Source organism: Bos javanicus, chromosome 16 (assembly GCF_032452875.1).
Source record: "Bos javanicus breed banteng chromosome 16, ARS-OSU_banteng_1.0, whole genome shotgun sequence".
Taxonomy (NCBI): domain Eukaryota; kingdom Metazoa; phylum Chordata; class Mammalia; order Artiodactyla; family Bovidae; genus Bos; species Bos javanicus.
In genome coordinates, this window is record NC_083883.1 from 66,955,591 (window position 1) to 66,974,617 (window position 19,027).

Sequence of the window (19,027 nt, forward strand, 5' to 3'; positions counted from 1 at the left end):
CTGGACACTTCATTGCACTCCAGAGAGAAGAAATCCAGCTCCACCCACAGAACACTGACACAAACTTCCCTAACCAGGAAACCTTGACAAGCCACCCATCCAACCCCACCCACAGCGAGGAAACTCCACAATAAAGAGAATTCCACAAACTGCCAGAATACAGAAAGGCCACCCCAAACACAGCAATATAAACAAGGTGAAAAGGCAGAGAAATACCCAGCAGGTAAAGGAACAGGATAAATGCCCACCAAACCAAACAAAAGAGGAAGAGATAGGGAATCTACCTGATAAAGAATTCCAAATAATTATAGTGAAAATGATCCAAAATCTTGGAAACAAAATGCAGTTACAGATAAATAGCCTGAGACAAGGATTGAGAAGATGCAAGAAAGGTTTAACAAGGGCCTAGAAGAAATAAAAAAGAGTCAATATATAAGGAATAATGCAATAAATGAGATCAAAAACACTCTGGAGGGAACCAACAGTAGAATAAGAGGCAGAAGATAGGATAAGTGAGGTAGAAGATAGAATGGTAGAAATAAATGAAACAGAGAGGAAAAAAATGAATTAAAAGAAATGAGGACAATCTTAGAGACCTCTGGGACAATGTTAAATGCTCCAACATTCGAATCATAGGAGTCCCAGAAGAAGAAGACAAAAAGAAAGACTATGAGAAAATACTTGAGGAGATAATAGTTGAAAACTTCCCTAAAATGGGGAAGGAAATAATCACCCAAGTCCAAGAAAGCCAGAGAGTCCCAAACAGGATAAACCCAAGGCGAAACACCCCAAGACACGTATTAATCAAATTAACAAAGATCAAACACAGAGAACAAATATTAAAAGCAGCAAGGGAAAAACAACAAATAACACACAAGGGGATTCCCATAAGTATAACAGCTGATGTTTCAATAGAAACTCTTCAGGCCAGGAGGGAATGGCAGGACGTACTTAAAGTGATGAGAGAAAATAACCTACAGCCCAGATTACTGTACCCAGCTAGGATCTCATTCAAATATGAAAGAGAAATCAAAAGCTTTACAGACAAGCAAAAGCTGAGAGAATTCAGCACCACCAAACCAGCTCTCCAACAAATGCTAAAGGATCTTCTCTAGATAGGAAGCACAGAAAGGGTGTATAAACTCGAACCCAAAACAATAAAGTAAATGGCAGCGGGATCATACTTATCAATAATTACCTTAAATGTAAATGGGTTGAATGCCCCAACCAAAAGACAAAGACTGGCTGAATGGATAAGACCCCTATATATGTTGTCTACAAGAGACCCACCTTGAAACAAGGGACACATACAGACTGAAAGTGAAGGGCCGGAAAAAAATATTCCATGCAAATAAAGACCAAAAGAAAGCAGAGTAGCAATACTCATATCAGATAAAATAGACTTTAAAACAAAGGCTGTGAGAAGAGACAAAGATGGACACTACATAATGATCAAAGGATCAATCCAAGAAGAAGATATAACAATCATAAATATATATGCACCCAACATAAGAGCACCACAATATGTAAGACAAATGTTAACAAGTATGAGAGGGGAAATTAATAATTACACAATAATAGTGGGAGACTTTAATACCCTACTCACACCTATGAATAGATCAACTAAACAGAAAATTAACAAGGAAACACAAACTTTAAATGATACAGTAGACCAGTTAGACCTAATTGATAACTATAGGACATTTCACCCCAAAACGATGAATTTCACCTTTTTCTCAAGCGCACATGGACCCTTCTCCAGGATAGATCACATCCTGGGCCATAAATCTAGCCTTGGTAAATTCAAAAAAACTGAAATCATTCCAAGCATCTTTTCTGACCCCAATACAGTAAGATTAGATCTCAATTACAGGAGAAACACTATTAAAAATTCCAACATATGGAGGCTGAACAACACACTGCTGAAGAACCAACAAATCACAGAAGAAATCAAAAAAGAAATCAAAATATGCATAGAAACGAATGAAAATGAAAACAACCCAAAACCTGGGGGACACTGTAAAAGTAGTGCTAAGGGGAAGGTTCATAGCAATACAGGCATACCTCAAGAAACAAGAAAAAAGTCAAATAAACAACCTAACTCTACACCTAAAGCAACTAGAAAAGGAAGAAATGAAGAACCCCACGGTTAGTAGAAGGAAAGAAATCTTAAAAACTAGGGCAGAAATAAATGCAAAAGAAACAAAAGAGACCATAGCAAAAATCAACAAAGCCAAAAGCTTGTTCTTTGAGAAGATAAATAAAATTGTCAGACCATTAGCCAGACTCATCAAGAAACAAAGGGAGAAAAATCAAATCAGTAAAATTAGAAATGAAAATGGAGAGATCACAACAGACAACACAGAAATACAAAGGATCATAAGAGATTATTATCAGCAACTATATACCAATAAAATGGACAACTTGGAAGAAATGGACAAACTTTTAGAAAAGCACAACTTTCCAAAACTGAACCAGGAAGAAATAGAGAATCTTAACAGACCCATCACAAGCACAGAAATTGAAACTGTAATCAAAATCTTGTAGCAAACAAAAGCCCAGGTCCAGATGGCTTCACAGCTGAATTCTACCAAAAATTTAGAGAAGAGCTAACACCTATCCTACTCAAACTCTTCCAGAAAATTGCAGAGGAAGATAAACTTCCAAACTCATTCTATGAGGCCACCATCACCCTAATACCAAAACCTGACAAAGATCCCACAAAAAAAGAAAATTACAGGCCAATATCATTGATGAACATAGATGCAAAAATTCTTAACAAAATTCTAGCAAACAGAATCCAACAACACATTAAAAAGATCATACAGCATGACCAAGTGGGCTTTATCCCAGGGATGCAAGAATTCTTCAATATCGGCAAATCAATCAATGTAATATACCACATTAACAAATTGAAAAATAAAAACCTTATGAATATCTCAACAGATGCAGAGAAAACCTTTGACAAAATTCAACATCCATTTATGATAAAAACCCTCCAGTAAGCAAAAATAGAAGGAACATACCTCAACATAATAAAAGCTATATATGACAAACCCACAGCAAACATTATCCTCAATGGTGAAAAATTGAAAGCATTTCCCCTAAAGTCAGGAACAAGACAAGGGTGCCCACTGTCACCACTACTATTCAACATAGTTTTGGAAGTTTTGGCCACAGCAGTCAGAGCAGAAAAAGAAATAAAAGGAATCCAAATTGGAAAAGAAGAAGTAAAACTCTCACTGTTTGCAGATGACATGATCCTCTACATAGAAAACCCTAAAGACTCTACCAGAAAATTACTAGAGCTAATCAACGAATATAGTAAAGTTGCAGGATATAAAATCAACACACAGAAATCCCTTGCATTCCTATACACTAATAATGAAAAAATGCAAGAGAAATTAAGGAAACAATTCCATTCATCATTGCAACAAAAAGAATAAAATTCTTAGGAATATGTCTACCTAAAGAAACAAAAGACCTATATATAGAAAACGATAGAACACTGGTGAAAGAAATCAAAGAGGACACTAATATATGGAGAAATATACCATATTCATGGATCAGAAGAATCAATATAGTGAAAAATGAGTATACTACCCAAAGCAATCTATAGATTCAGTGCAATCCCTATTAAGCTACCAACGGTATTTTTCACAGAGCTAGAACAAATAATTTCACAATTTGTATGGAAACACAGAAATCTTGAATAGCCAAAGCAATATTGATAAAGAAGAGTGGAACTGGAGGAATCAACCTGCCTGACTTCAGGCTCTACTACAAAGTCACAGTCATCAAGACAGTATGATACTGGCACAAAGACAGAAATATAGATCAATGGAACAAAATAGACAGCCCAGAGATAAATCCACGCACCTATGGATACCTTATCTTTGACAAAGGAGGCAAGAATATACAATGGAGAAAAGACAATCTCTTTAGCAAGTGGTGCTGGGAAAACTGGTCAACCACTTGCAAAAGGATGAAACTAGACCACTTTCTAACACCATACACAAAAATAAACTCAAAATGGATTAAAGATCTATTTGTAAGACCAGAAACTATAAAACTCCTAGAGGAGAACATAGGCAAAACACTCTCCGACATAAATCACAGCAGGATCCTCTATGACCCACCTCCCAGAATATTGGAAATAAAAGCAAAAATAAACAAATGGGACCTAATTAAAATTAAAGGCTTCTGCACAATAAAGGAAACTATAAGCAAGGTGAAAAGACAGCCTTCAGAATGGGAGAAAATAATAGCAAATGAAGCAACTGACAAACAACTAATCTCAAAAATATACAAGCAACTCCTGCAGCTCAATTCCAGAAAAATAAATGACCCAATCAAAAAATGGGCCAAAGAACTGAACAGACATTTCTCCAAAGAAGACATACAAATGGCTAACAAACACATGAAAAGATGCTCAACATCACTCATTATCAGAGAAATGCAAAACCACAATGAGGTACCATTTCACTCCAGTCAGAATGGCTGCGATCCAAAAGTCTACAAGCAATAAATGCTGGAGAGGGTGTGGAGAAAAGGGAACCCTCATAACACTGTTGGTAGTACAGCCACTATGGAGAACAGTGTGGAGATTCTTTAAAAAACTGGAAATAGAACTGCCTTATGATCCAGCAATCCCACTGCTGGGCATACACACCAAGGAAACCAGAGTTGAAAGAGACACGTGTACCCCAATGTTCATCGCAGCACTGTTTATAACAGCCAGGACATGGAAGCCACCTAGATGTCCATCAGCAGATGAATGGATAAGAAAGCTGTGGTACATATACACAATGGAGTATTACTCAACCATTAAAAAAATACATTTGAATCAGTTCTAATGAAGTGGATGAAACTGGAGCCTATTATACAGAGTGAAGTAAGTCAGGAAGAAAAACACCAATATAGTGTAATAGCGCCTATATATGGAATTTAGAATGATAATAACGATAATTCTCCAAGCCAGGCTTCAGCAGTATGTGAACTGTGAACTTCCAGATGTTCAAGCTGGTTTTAGAAAAGGCAGAGGAACCAGAGATCAGATTGCCAACATCTGCTGGATCATCAAAAAAGCAAGAGAGTTCCAGAAAAACATCTATTTCTGCTTTATTGACTATACCAAAAGCTTTGACTGTGTGGATCAATATAAACTGTGAAAAATTCTGAAAGACATGGGAATACCAGACCACCTGACCTGCCTCTTGAGAAACCTATATGCAGGTCAGGAAGCAACAGTTAGAACTGGACATGGAACAACAGACTGGTTCCAAATAGGAAAAGGAGTACCTCAAGGCTGTATATTGTCACCCTGCTTATTTAACTTATATGCGGAGTACATCATGAGAAACACTGGGCTGGAGGAAGCACAAGCTGGAATCAAGATTACCAGGAGAAATATCAATAACCTCAGATATGCAGATGACACCACCCTTATGGCAGAAATTGAAGAGGAACTAAAAAGCCTGTTGATGAAAGTGAAAAAGGAGAGTGAAAAAGTTGGCTTAAAGCTCAACATTCAGAAAACGAGGATCATGGCATCTGGTCCCATCACTTCATGGGAAATAGATGGGGAAACAGTGGAAACAGTGTCAGACTTTTTTTGAGGGGGGGCTCCAAAATCACTGCAGATGGTGACTGCAGCCACGAAATTAAAAGATGCTTACTCCTTGGAAGAAAAGTTATGACCAATCTAGATAGTGTATTGAAAAATAAAGACATTACTTTGCCAACAAAGATCCGTCTAGTCAAGGCTATGGTTTTTCCAGTAGTTATGTATGGATGTGAGAGTTGGACTGTGAAGAAAGCTGAGCACTTCAGAATTGATGCTTTTAAACTGTGGTGTTGGAGAAGACTCTTGAGAGTCCCTTGGACTGCAAGGAGGTCCAGCCAGTCCATTCTGAAGGAGATCAGCCCTGGGTGTTCTTTGGAAGGAATGATGCTAAAGCTGAAACTCCAGTACTTTGGCCACATCATGCGAAGAGTTGGCTCATTGGAAAAGACTCTGATGCTGGGAGGGATTGAGGGCAGGAGAAAAGGGGACGACAGAGGATGAGATGGCTGGATGGCATCACCGACTCGATAGATGTGAGTTTAAGTGAACTCCTGGAGTTGGTGATCGACAGGGAGGCCTGGCATGCCACGATTCATGGGGTTGCAAAGAGTCGGACACGACTGAGCAACTGAACTGAACGATAACCCTGTATGCGAGACAGCAAAAGAGAGACAGATGTATAGAACAGTCTTCTGGACTCCGTGGCAGAGGGTGAGGGTGGGATGATTTGGGAGAATGGCATTGAAACATGTATATTATCATATATGAAACAGATCACCAGTCCAGGTTTGATGCATGATACAGGGTGCTCAGGCTGGTGCGCTGGGATGACCCAGAGGGATGGGATGGGGAGGGAGGTAGGAGGGGGGTTCAGGAATAAATACAATATTTAAGATATTTTAATCTTTCTTTTATTTAGAAAATATTTGAATACTTTATGTGGTTTACAAGTGACCTGTAATATACATGCGTTTGTGTTGGATGTTACAGAGCTCTTGTTAATTTCTGGATAATACACTTTATATTATAGTCCGTCAGTAAGTGAAAAATGCTTGTAATTACTTTATCATTGTATAGTTTTTAAACTACTTCATTGTTTGCTGTGCCTGATTGTGTACCAGAGTCACTGTAGAACCAGAGTCACTTCTCAACATATTCATGTTTGAGCCTTTCACATAGAGATGTTTATTTGAAAATCTGGTGGACCATGCACTATTTTTCATATAAAACTACTCTGAGTACTAGTCACTAAGTCGTGTCTGACTCTTTGCAGCCCTTTGGACTGTAGCCTGCTAGGCTCTTCAGTCCATGGGATTTCCCAGACAATAATATTGGAGTGGATTGCCATTTCCTCCTCCAGGGGATCTTCGTGACTCAGGGATCAAACCCTTGTCTCCTGCTTGGCAGGAAGATTCTTTACCACTGAGCCACCTGGGAAGTCCTAGAGCACTTATGCACAACCTTAAGAGGCTGGGATTAGGTTATATAAGGAAAGGATAAACAACATGGTCCTACTATATTGCACAGTGAACTATTGTTTAGTATCTTATGATAAATCTTAATGGAAAAGAATATTAAAAAAGAATGTACATATATATGTATAACTGGATCACTTTGCTGTACAGCAGAAATGGACACAACATTCTAAATTAACTATGCTTCAATAAAAATATTGAAAAATAAAATGACGGAAATTTATTCAGTCACAGTCTGAAGACTAGAAAGTCTGAAATCCAGGTGTCTGCAGAGTTGGTTCTTTTAGGAGGTTCTGAGGGAGAATCTATTCCATGACTGTCTCCAGCTTCTAGTAGCTGCCAGCCGTATTTGTAGATATATCACTCCAGTCCAGTCTCTACCTTTGTCTTCACATAGGGTAGTGTCTACCCTAACACAGCATGACCTCATTTTAACTTAACTTACATATGCAAAAATCGTGTTTTAAATAAGGTCACATTCTGAGGTTGTGGGTGAACATGAATTTGGGGGTGGGCAGTGTTCAACCCATACAGCATATGTTTTGAGTTTTTATATGGTTGTTTTTATGTTATATGAGTACATTTTGTTTACCTTAATTTTTCTGTTTCATAGATGGCATAAGCATCATCTTAACAATAATTTGGTGTTTCATCAGGTTGCTAATTTACTACTTAATACTTTTTAAAAATATTGTTGGACATTGAGGTGGTTATTAATTGTGCCTGTTTCTAAAATTGAAATTATCAGAACAAAGTGTATGAACATTTATAACATCCAGTTTCAGCAAAGTCTAAATCTGATGTGTGATTTTTTTTTCTTCATCCTTGTATATGGGAGTACGGTCATTACTTACATACTGACTTGAATATGGATTGATAGCATTACTTCCCTTCTATCTCTTATGGTCTCTTAGAGTGAAACATTCTTCACAGTTTTTACAGTATTACTTTCCATTAGACCTATACAGTTGTTGACCCCTATTCTTTGCATGAATGGATGTCTGGACATTTATTTCTCATTTAAACTGATGAACATTATGAGCTGTAAGTTATAAACATTATTTTATACATTAGAAGTCAAAATACTTGAATTACAGTAAATTTGCGTGTGTACCTATGAGCATTTTTTTTCTTTCTATTTTAGCATGGATGTGTTTCAAAGGTTGGATTCAAATTCAACTCTGACGTCTTCAAAGATAGCATCATTTGAAGAAGCATTTGTATATCTTCAAAAGTTAATGGCAGCTGTTAAAGATATTCTGGAAGGAATTCAGAGGTAAATACTACTTAATTTCAAGATTTCATTTATTTCTTACTTTACTCTTTCTTTTAGGCTTATTGGCTTTATCAGAGTTGCTGGGAGTCTTCCGGCAAGTTTCATAAACTAGTAGCTCTTAGATTGAACTCGTCTCCCTCTGTTGCAGAGAATGCCTACTTCAGTTGATCATCTGGACCACAAAAATGTATCTACTTTTTTCCTTTCTAGAAAAAAATTGGCTAGATTGTAGGCTTCATAAGGAACTTTTCTTTACTGCATAACTGTAGCTCCAAGAATAGTGCCTGACACATAATGTTCAGTTCAGTTCAGTTTCTCAGTCATGTCTGACTCTTTGCAACCCCATGGACTTTTGCTCACCAGGCTTTCCTGTCCATCACCAACATCCGGAGCTTGCTCAAACTCATGTCCATCGAGTTGGTGATACTATCCAACCACCTCATCCTCTGTCATCCCCTTCTCCTCCTGCTTTCGATCTTCCCCAGGATCAGGGTCTTTTCTAATGAGTCAGTTCTTTGCATCAGGTGGCCAAAGTATTGAAGTTTCAGCTTCAGCATCAGTCCTGCCAATGAATGTTTAGGACTGATTTCCTTTAGGATGAACTGGTTGGATCTCCTTGCAATTCAAGGGACTGTTAAGAGTCTTCACCAGTACATAATGGGCACTCAGTAATTACGTGTTGAATGTGTGTGAGTGCTCAGTCGCTCAGTTGTGTTGACTCTTTTCAACCCCTTGTACTGTACACCAGGCTCCTTTGTCCATGGAATTTTCCAGGCAAAGAATACTGGCGTGGTTTGCCATTTCCTCCTCCAGAATAAAAAGTAGTATATGTTAAGGTAATTATCACTGCCCTTTAAAAGAAAAAACATGCTAATGTTTGTTAATATGGTTGATTTCATCCAATACAGTCTCACAGTACTGCAAACTGAGAATGTTTGAGGAGCAACTTAGTCTTTTGGTGCTTTGAGACTTGATTTGTATGTGATTATTAAATATTTATGAAGTATATAGAAAACATAGTTCTAGAAAGGTATAGAATTGACTATGCCATCTTTGTAGTATAAAGTCAGATGTTTTCTTTTGTGGCATTAAAGGAGAATACTTGCAGTTATTTTTTTTTTGTATGCCAAAATTGTTTGATCTGAATTAGACATACAGCTTGCTCTGAGAAGAATGCTGTTCTTTACCAATTAAAAAACAAAACCAAAAGCTGATGTGATTTTAACAAGTCAAAGTTTTAAAAACTTGGATTTTTAAAACAATAGCAATTTTTGATATTGCTTATTTCTTTTTAAGAGTTTTTGGAAACATCATCTCATTAATGTGCAAAGCATTTGTACCTCTTTTTGGATCACTTGGCTAATATAATTCTTAGAATGAAAGGTTACCAAAGCTTTTTGCTACTCTTAAGTTACTAATGACTGAAGGGACAGATCCCAAGTTAAATATCATCTTTTTTTTTAAATTTAAGGCAATATTACCTAAAAGTAGCTCTATGAAGAAGAAATACTCAGTTCTGATTTTAGCTGTGTAAAAGATGTTTCACATGCTACACTGCATAAAAGCCATGCTTGACGTATTATCTTTTCTATAGAAAGTAGAGATATTAATCTGACTTCAATTACTCAACAAATGTTTGTTGAGCACCACCTGTGCTTGGCATCATGTTAGGCTCTGGGGAATCAAAGATAAATGAGAAGCAATCTCTGACTCCAATGAGCTTGCAGAAATAGTGCTAACAGTCACATTAAAACAGATAGTTACAATAGAGAGTTACTAATATTTTAATAGGAGCACAGGCAGTGGAGGGAGGGAGGGTTTGGCAAAAGATGAGACTGGATGGGGGTTGGAGGGAAATGTCTTTTCAGCTTCATAAAGCAGTTTCCACTTTATCCTGTTGGCTAGTATTTCACACATCCAGAGCTGTTCTGTGCCACGAGAGACGTGTTTATAGTCCAAAAAGCTATGGAAATTCTGTGGACTATATTACCCACTGAGAAAATCACTATACATCCTTTGGTAAGTTTTATAGACTTTGCTGTAGAGACCCTTCTTAATTTTAGAAGCTTTAAACATATTGTCCCCTGGACCCCACCCCAGAGATTCTGATTCTGAGGGTGTGCCTGGCTATCACAATTTAAAAAATTTCTCCAAGTGATTCTAATGTGTAGGCAGGTGTTGAGGACCACTAGCCAGTTGCTTAACCACTTGTTGTCAGAGTGTGGACACAGAACCAACCTCATCATAGCCACCTGGAACTTGTTAAAAATGCAGATTCTCAAACCCTGCCCTGCCTACTGAATTGAAAACTCTGGGGGTTGGGCCTAGTGGTCTGTGTCCTGATTCTGTGCACACTAAAGGTTGAGCACCAATGGGCCTAAATGGTGCTCAGCCCTAGTGGCCAATTACAATCACCTGGGAGCTTAAAAAAAGAAAAAAAGGCCGGGCACTAACCCTAAACCTATTCCATCTGAATCGCTAGGAGTGGGACCTGTGTGTAAGCATTTTTGTTCACTCCCGTGGTGATTCTTACGTGCAGTCATGTTTGAGAAGGTGTAGCGTGTACAGCTTTCAAAAACCGTATCTAAAGAAATAAACACTAGAATTTTAAAGCTGGTTAAGTTTTGTTACTCTTTCCTCTAAGTGTACATACCTCCAGGAATAAGGAAGTATTGGTTGCTCTGCTGGTTTTCAGCATGTGACCTGGGATAAATTGTCTTGAACCTCAGTCTCTGTCTATAAAAGAAGCATAGCAATGCCTTCCTAGAGCTTTTCATTGAGTTACTGTGCCTCAAAAATTGGGTATTGGTATAACTAATGAAGCCAGTGATTCTCTGCTTATTAAAGCAGAGTTCTAGATCCTATCTCAGACTACTGAAATCACTTCAATATCTGTAGATATTTTGTAGAGAAGACAAGTTGTATTTTTAACAAACTTTCCAAGAGATTTATATGCAATTGGTACAGGAACACATTTAAAAAAATTAATCCAACCTCCTGTAGTAAGTATATCAGAACTTCTTGAGCTACCAGCAGAGGGCATTATGAATAAAAAGTTTGCCAGTTTAATTATTCATTAATCAACAGAAACTACTGAAATTGCAAGGTTTTTTTAACTGTAAAACAATGGACATTTGAATCAAAGTGTATTAAAAGTTAATAATTATATTGTTTTGTCAAGTGTTATGTGGTCTTAAAATCTTTTAAAGTAAGTTCAGTGTAAACATTGAAAAATACACTCAAATTTGTAATGACTACAAATTCATTAGCATTTTGGATGCTTGCTAAAATGAAATAGTTTCTTTTTTTGAGCTATATGCTCAGTGAATGTATGTCAGCTCTGTTTCTTTTTATTGTGCTCTGCTAAGTCACTTCAGTTGTGCCCAACTCTTTGCAACCCTGTATGAACCCTATAGCCTGCCAGGCTTCTCTGTCCATGGGATTCTCTAGGCAAGAATAGTGGACTGGGTTGCCATTTCCTACTCCAGGGGATCTTCTTGATCCAGAGATTGAACTCACATCTCTTTTTAGAGCAGATCATTTATGGTGTTATTTTAGGAACTGGTAATAAATAACCTGTTAATCAAGTCCTTCAGTTAAAGAAGTGAATGAAAATGTGTTTGTTGAACTGAGTTTGTAGCTGCCTTCACTAATGTCATCTACCCTAGCTAAGCTACTGTTTCTTTTCTTAGAGTAACTCATGCCTTCTTCACATGATGTATGTGAAAATCTTTTTAAACTGTAACATATTTATAAGTGTTAGTTTTTATTTTTTCTTAAAAGCTGAGATGTTTAATTTGAAATATTTAACTGTATAATTTAATTTTGATAGAATTCGAAGCATCATTATGGTGAGTTAAGATTGAAAATATTGGTGTTAGCAGTTGTCCACACAATTATATAGTTGGGTGCAGAATACCTAATTTGGTAAAAGTTGAAGGAATGGGAATATTGCTGATTTCTGCACTTTATGCACACTTTTTTCTTGTGTACGAGAGTGAACTTAGCTAACTTATTTGGTTTAGAAATTGCTTCTTTCTTATCTTTCCTTTTATATGTTTATAGGGTTAATTTCAGCACTTTTGTTAATATTTTCTTATATAAACACTAGTGAATCAGTCAATATTCTTTCCATATAGACATAAGTGTTGTAAGATTTATTTTTTAGGTCAGTACTATCTAGTCTCATTTTATAGTGTAGTGAATTTATGTCTAGATTGGTCAAGTCATTCTCAAGATAACAAAAACCTTTTGCTGAGGATATGAAAATTATAAAGCTTCACTTGGAGTGAAAAATTAATTAGAGTCATATGGCAAATACTAGAACTAAGAAAACTTCTACTTATACATTAATAAAAATACATTACATGTCCTGTGCTTAAATCGACACCTCTACAAAGTTAACTAAACCAGTCATGTAATGCAAATCTGAGGCATACTATAAATGTGTGCAGCTTCAACCTGAAAGATAATACTCAAAACAACAATGAATGTGTGTTTTTGTGTTTGTGAAGTAGGTGGTGATCTGCTTAGTTTAGAAGCTGAGAGGACAGGGGGAGAGTGAGGCTAGGAAATTGTAATCGACCTGGATTTTTAATCATATAATCTACCTTATTTATAAAAAAGGTTGAAATTATTAAAAAGGAAAAAAAACCCAACTGTAGCCTTTGAATTCAAAACTATAACTAGATCATGCTCGTGTGAATATTCATTTTATCACTTGATTTAATATGTAAAATTCTGTATTTCTGTGTCAATTTCATGAACTCTGGATTTCTAGCTCATGTATCTATGGATGAAGTGGTTGAAATAATGAATGTTTTCTCAGTCTCATATTTGGAGTCTTATGGGAGAGAGTTATAAATAACTTGGCACTTTCTGCAGAGGGAATTTTTTTCTGTGACGGGGTATCCAAAGTTTAATTAATTTTTATCTCTTAAGCTTAGATTTTTTTTTTAGCTGTCATATTTGATTTGGTGGTTTTTAAATATAGACTGAGTACCAAATGGTGCCTTGGACATAATCTTATCTTGTATGGGCATTCATTTGTGATCATAGAATATGATTTTGGAAAAGGAGACTTCTGCTTGAATTTAGAAAAGGAAGATGATTAATTTTTATCATCTTCAAATGCTTAATAATCTTCAAAACCTTTGTAACATCCATTACATTCCTGTGGCTTTGGTTTGAAATACTTTATAGAGCTGGTTTTCCAAAACAATTAAAATCCAGTCACAAAGCTTGAGGTTGTGTGTGTGTTATTTACATATATATTTTCTTATTAAGTCTCAAAAGAAATAATTTTCCTATTACTCTCTTACCCCATTTTAACATAAGAACAAAACATACACTGATATAGCCATGCATAATTCCAGGGATAAAGAATCCTACAATTACAGCAGTTTTTTATATCTATCAGAGGAGGAAATGGCAACCCACTCCAGTATTCTTGCCTGGAGAATCCCATGGACAGAGGAGCCTGGTGGGCTACAGTTCATGGGGTTGCAAAGAGTCGAATACGACTGAGTGAGTAACACTTTATATCTATCAATCCTACTAATTGATAATGATAGTAGCTTCAAAGAGTACGGAGTTGTATTTGAGAGAAAATTTTATTAACTTAATATTATCTGTTTTGATAGCCAACCTGAGATTTTAGAAAGGTTATTTAGAAAAGATTCTTCATTTGATACAAAGATAACATTCTTTAGGCTGTTTTATAGGTTAAGTTAATTGCTGAAACAAAAGTTTATTGAAAGATGTGGAAAATAAAGACCTAAAAATTAGTGACTTTTCAGCATCTCAACTCATTGCTGTGGGCAAGATGTTCAGTTCAGTCCAATTCAGTCGGTCAGTCGTGTCCAACTCTTTGCGACCCCATAGACTATAGTTCAGTTCAATTCAGTTGCTCAGTTGTGTCTGACTCTTTGTGATCCCATGGACTGCAGCATGTCAGGCCTCCCTGTCCATCACCAACTTCCAGATTTTACTCAAACTCATGTCTATTGAGTCAGTGACGCCATCCAACCACCTTATCCTCTGTCGTCCTCTTCTCCTCCCACCTACAATCTTTCTCAGCATCAGGGTCTTTTCAAATGAGTCAGATCTTCACATCAGGTGGCCAAAATATTGGAGTCTCAGCTTCAACATCAGTCCTTCCAATGAATATTCAGGACTGATTTCCTTTAGGTTTGATTGGTTGGATCTCCTTGCAGTCCAAGGGACTCTCAAGAGTCTTCTCCAACACCACAGTTCAAAAGCATCAATTCTTTGGCACTCAGCTCTCTTTATAGTCCAACTCTCACATCCGTACATGATTACTGGAAAAATCATAGCTTTGACTAAATGGACCTTTGTTAGCAAAGTAATGTCTCTGCTTTTTAATATTCTGTCTAGATTGTTCATAGCTTTTCTTCCAAGGAGCAAGCATTTTTTAATTTCATGGCTGCAGTCACCATCTGCAGTGATTTTGGAGCCCAGAAACATAATGTCTGTCACGGTTTCCATCGTTTCTCCATCTATTTGCCATGAAGTGATAGGACTGAATACCATAATCTCCGTTTTTTGAATGTTGAGTTTTAAGCCAGCTTTTTCACTCTCCTCTTTCATTTTCACCAAGAGGCTCTTTAGTTCATCTTTCCTTTCTGCTATAAGGGTGGTGTCATCTGCATATCCGAGGTTATTGGTATTTCTCCTGGCAGTCTCAATTCCAGCTTGTGCTTCATCCAGCCTGGCATTTCACATGATGTACTCTGCATATAAGTTAAATACGCAAGGTGACAATATACAGTCTTGACATACTCCTTTCCCAATTTGGAACCAGTCCATTGTTCCATGTTTGGTTCTGTTACTTCTTGACCTGCATACAGACTTCTCAGGAGGCAGGTAAGGTGATCTGTTACTCCCATCTTTTGAAGAATTTTCAACAGTTTGTTGTGATCCACATCGTCAAAAGCTTTAGAGTCGTCAGTGAAGCAGAAGTAGATGTTTTTCTGGAATCCTCTTGCTTTTTCTATGATCCAGCGGATGTTGGCAATTTAATCTCTGGTTCCTCTGCCTCTTCTAAATCCAGCTTGAACATCTGGAAGTTTACAGTTCACATACTGTTGAAGTCTAGCTTTGAGTATTTTCAGCATTACTTTGCTAGCGTGTGAGATGAGTGCAATTGCGCAGTAGTTTGAACATTCTTTGGCATTGCTGTTCTTTGGGATTGGAATGAAAACTGACCTTTTCCAGTTCTGTGGCCACTGCTGAGTTTTCCAAATTTGGTGGCATATTGAGTGCAGCACTTTTACAGCATCAACTTTTAGGATTTGAAGTAGTTCAGCTGGGATTCCATCACCTTCACTAGCTTTGTTCGTCCTGATGCTTCCTAAGGTCCACTTGACTTCACATTCCAGGATATCTGGCTCTAGGTGAATGATCACACCATTGTGATTATCTGGGTCATCAAGATCTTTTTTGTATAGTTCTTCTGTGTATTCTTGGGCACCTCTTCTTAATATCTTCTGCTTCTGATAGGTCCATACCATTTCTGTACTTTATTGTGCCCATCTTTGCGTGAAATGTTCCCGTGGTATCACTCATTTTCTTGAAGAGATCTCTAGTCTTTCTTATTTTATTGTTTTCCTCTATTTCTTTGCACTGATCACTGAGGAAGGCTTTCTTATCTCTCCTTGCTATTCTTTGGAACTCTGCATTCAAATGGGTATATCTTTCCTTTTCTCCTTTGGCATTCACTTCTCTTCTTTTCATAGCTATTTGTAAGGCCTCCTCAGACAGCCATTTTGCCTTTTTGCGTCTCTTTTTCTTGGGGATGGTCTTGATTACGGTCTCCTGTACAATGTTACAAACCTCCGTCCATCGTTCTCCAGGCACTCTGTCAGTCAGATCTAATCCCTTGAATCTATTTGTCACTTCCACTGTATAATTGTAAGGGATTTGATTTAGGTTATACCTGAGTGGTCTAGTGGTTTTCCCTACTTTCTTCAATTTAAGTCTGAATTTGGCAGTACGGAGTTCATAATCTGAGCCACAGTCAGCTCCTGGTCTTGTTTTTGCTGAATGTATAGAGCTTCTCCATATTTGGCTGCAGAGAATATAATCAGTCTGATCTCAGTATTGGGCATCTGGTGATGTCCATGTGTGGAGTCATCTCTTGTGTTGCTGGAAGAGGGTGTTTGCTATAACCAATGCGTTCCTTTGGCAAGATGATCAGCTGTTGATAAAAAAATTTTTCCTTATGTAGAGTGGAGCGGTTTATCCAAGTTTAGGTCTGACCTACTTTTTTGAGGCTTGGCCTTTGCGTGTGTGCGTGTGGCACATTTAGGTGCTCAGTCGCGTCTGACTGCAGCCCCATGGACTGTAGCCTGCCTGGCTCCGCTGTCCATGGGTTTTCCAGGCAAGAATACTGGAGTGGGTTGCCTTTCCTCCTCCAAGGGATCTTCCCAACCCAGGGATCGATCCAACATTTCCTGCTTCTCCTGCATTGGCAGACGGATTCTTTACCACTGAGCTACCTGGCCTTAGATAATTAGACTTCACCTCCCGTCCTCCATTAGAGTTTCCACAGCTCCCCAGATATCAATGCACCTCTTTATCAAATTTTTCATGTACCCCATGTCCTGTCCGTCACCAAGTGTATCAGTCAGTATATGAGAAAATAATACATCTTTTATTTTAAAATGAATGGCTTTAGTGGCTTCACCCTCCATGCCATCATTTTGCACTTAACTTTCATAGTTTATTTCATATTCAGCTCCCTAATTTTGACACTTTTAGGGCAGGAAATTTACTTACTTTTTGTTTGTTTGTTTTACTTTCCTATATCTGGATCTATACCTGTATCACACATGAATGTGAAAGTTAAAGTTAAGTTGCTCAGTCGTGTCCAACTCTTTACGACCCCGTGGACTGTAGCCCACCAGGTTCCTCTGTCCATGGGATTCTCCAGGCAAGAATATTGGAGAGGGTTGCCATTTTCTTCTCCAGGGGATCTTCCCGACCCAGGGATCGAACCCAGGTCTCCCACATTAGAGGCAGACGCTTTAACCTCTGAGCATGGTAGATAGTAAAAAACAAAAAACGTGGGGGAGCTGTCAAATAACTGAGTGAGTATAGTCTGTCTGATGGAGGGCAACTTCTTTTAGGGCTAAATGGTTCTGATAGTACTACATTATGACATTAGATGAATAGATAATGTAGAGTATCCATAAAGATACAGAAGAGAGAGTACAAGCTAAGAAATGGGTAAAGAATAAAATCAGGAGGAAGGAGAAAGACTGGACAAACATATTGAGGAGATAAAAATAGTAATTATGTCTAGAACAGATGATGGAACCTCCAATAATTTGCCCAAATTGCTTTTTGGGATCCTATGTTATCATTAATTGATTAATTCTAATTTCTCTGTATCAGCTGTCTAAATTAGGTTTAGTAGAAGGAAAGATGAGATCTAATGGGAATGACTGAGACTTAAGGAATATAAGCACACTCTTGCTATATAAGAAGACATGTCTTATATAAAATAAAAAGAGTAAAAGCTTTTTGTGGTATCTCTATTATAGTTTGATAAACTTTAACATAACATATCAAATGTATAGTAAAATTTATATTAAATTAGCTGACAAAATATGTGGTATCCACATAGCAGTTCAGTTCAGTCGCTCAGTCGTGTCTGACTCTTTCAACTCCATGTACCACAGCATGCCAGGCCTCCCTGTCCATCACCAACTCCCAGAGTTTACCCGAACTCATGTCCATTGAGTCATTGATGCCATCCAACCATCTCATCCTCTGTCATCCCCTTCTCCTCCTGCCTTCAATCTTTCCCAACATCAGGGTCTTTTCAAACGAGTCAGCTCTTCGCATCAGATGGCCAAAATATGGAGTTTCAGCTTTAACATCAGTCCTTCCAGTGAACACCCAGGACCAATTTCCCTTAGGATGGACTGGTTGGATCTCCTTGCAGTCCATGGGACTCTCAAGAGTCTTCTCCAACACCACACAGTTCAAAAGCATCAATTCTTCTGCGCTTAGCCCTCTTTATGGTCCAACTCTCACATCCATACATGACCACTGGAAAAACCATAGCCTTGACTAGACGGACCTTTGTTGACAAAATAACGTCTCTGCTTTTTAATATGCTATCTAAGTTGGTCATAGCTTTTCTTCCAAGGAGTAAGCATCTTTTAATTTCATGGCTGCAGTCACCATCTGCAGTGATTTTGGAGCCCAAAAAAATAAAGTCAGCCAGTTTCCCCATCTATTTGCCATGAAGTGATGGGACCAGATGCCATGATCTTCGTTTTCTGAATGTTGAGCTTTAAGCCAACTTTTTCACTCTCCTCTTTCACTTTCATCAAGAGGCTCTTTAATTCTTCTTTGCTTTCAGCCATATCTGAGGTTATTGATATTTCTCCTGGCAGTCTTAATTCCAGCTCATGTTTTTCCAGCCCAGCATTTCTCATGATGTACTCTGCATAAAAGTTGAATAAGCAGAGTGACAATATACAGCCTTGACGTACTCCTTTTCCTATTTGGAACCAGTCTTTTGTTCCATGTCCATCCACATATCAGTCTGACTGAATTATCCAGCACCAGCTGATATTTATTTAACCTTTCTCTTTAATGCTATTGAAGGTAATAGATCATCCATGACTTATGTTTTAAAATAACTAATTTCATTTTAAATATCTGAAGCTCTTATGT

The 19,027-nt window shown here is 37.6% G+C and overlaps 1 protein-coding gene across 14 annotated transcripts in view; it reads left to right on the forward strand.

Annotated features, from left to right (window-relative positions):
* SWT1 (SWT1 RNA endoribonuclease homolog) overlaps positions 1-19,027 on the forward strand; it is a 112,858-nt gene that overhangs the window by 62,042 nt on the left and 31,789 nt on the right. For 11 of the 14 annotated variants that reach the window (XR_009730060.1, XR_009730059.1, XM_061383477.1 and 8 more), the window contains one exon: positions 8,186-8,317. Coding sequence is in view for 9 of the 14 variants with exons in the window: in XM_061383477.1 (XP_061239461.1) it covers positions 8,186-8,317 (132 nt within the window). In the remaining 5 variants the exon portion in view is untranslated. Of the gene's footprint in view, positions 1-8,185; positions 8,318-10,222; positions 10,337-19,027 lie in introns of all 14 variants that reach the window. The other 3 variants (XR_009730058.1, XR_009730056.1, XR_009730057.1) reach the window with 1 other exon arrangement.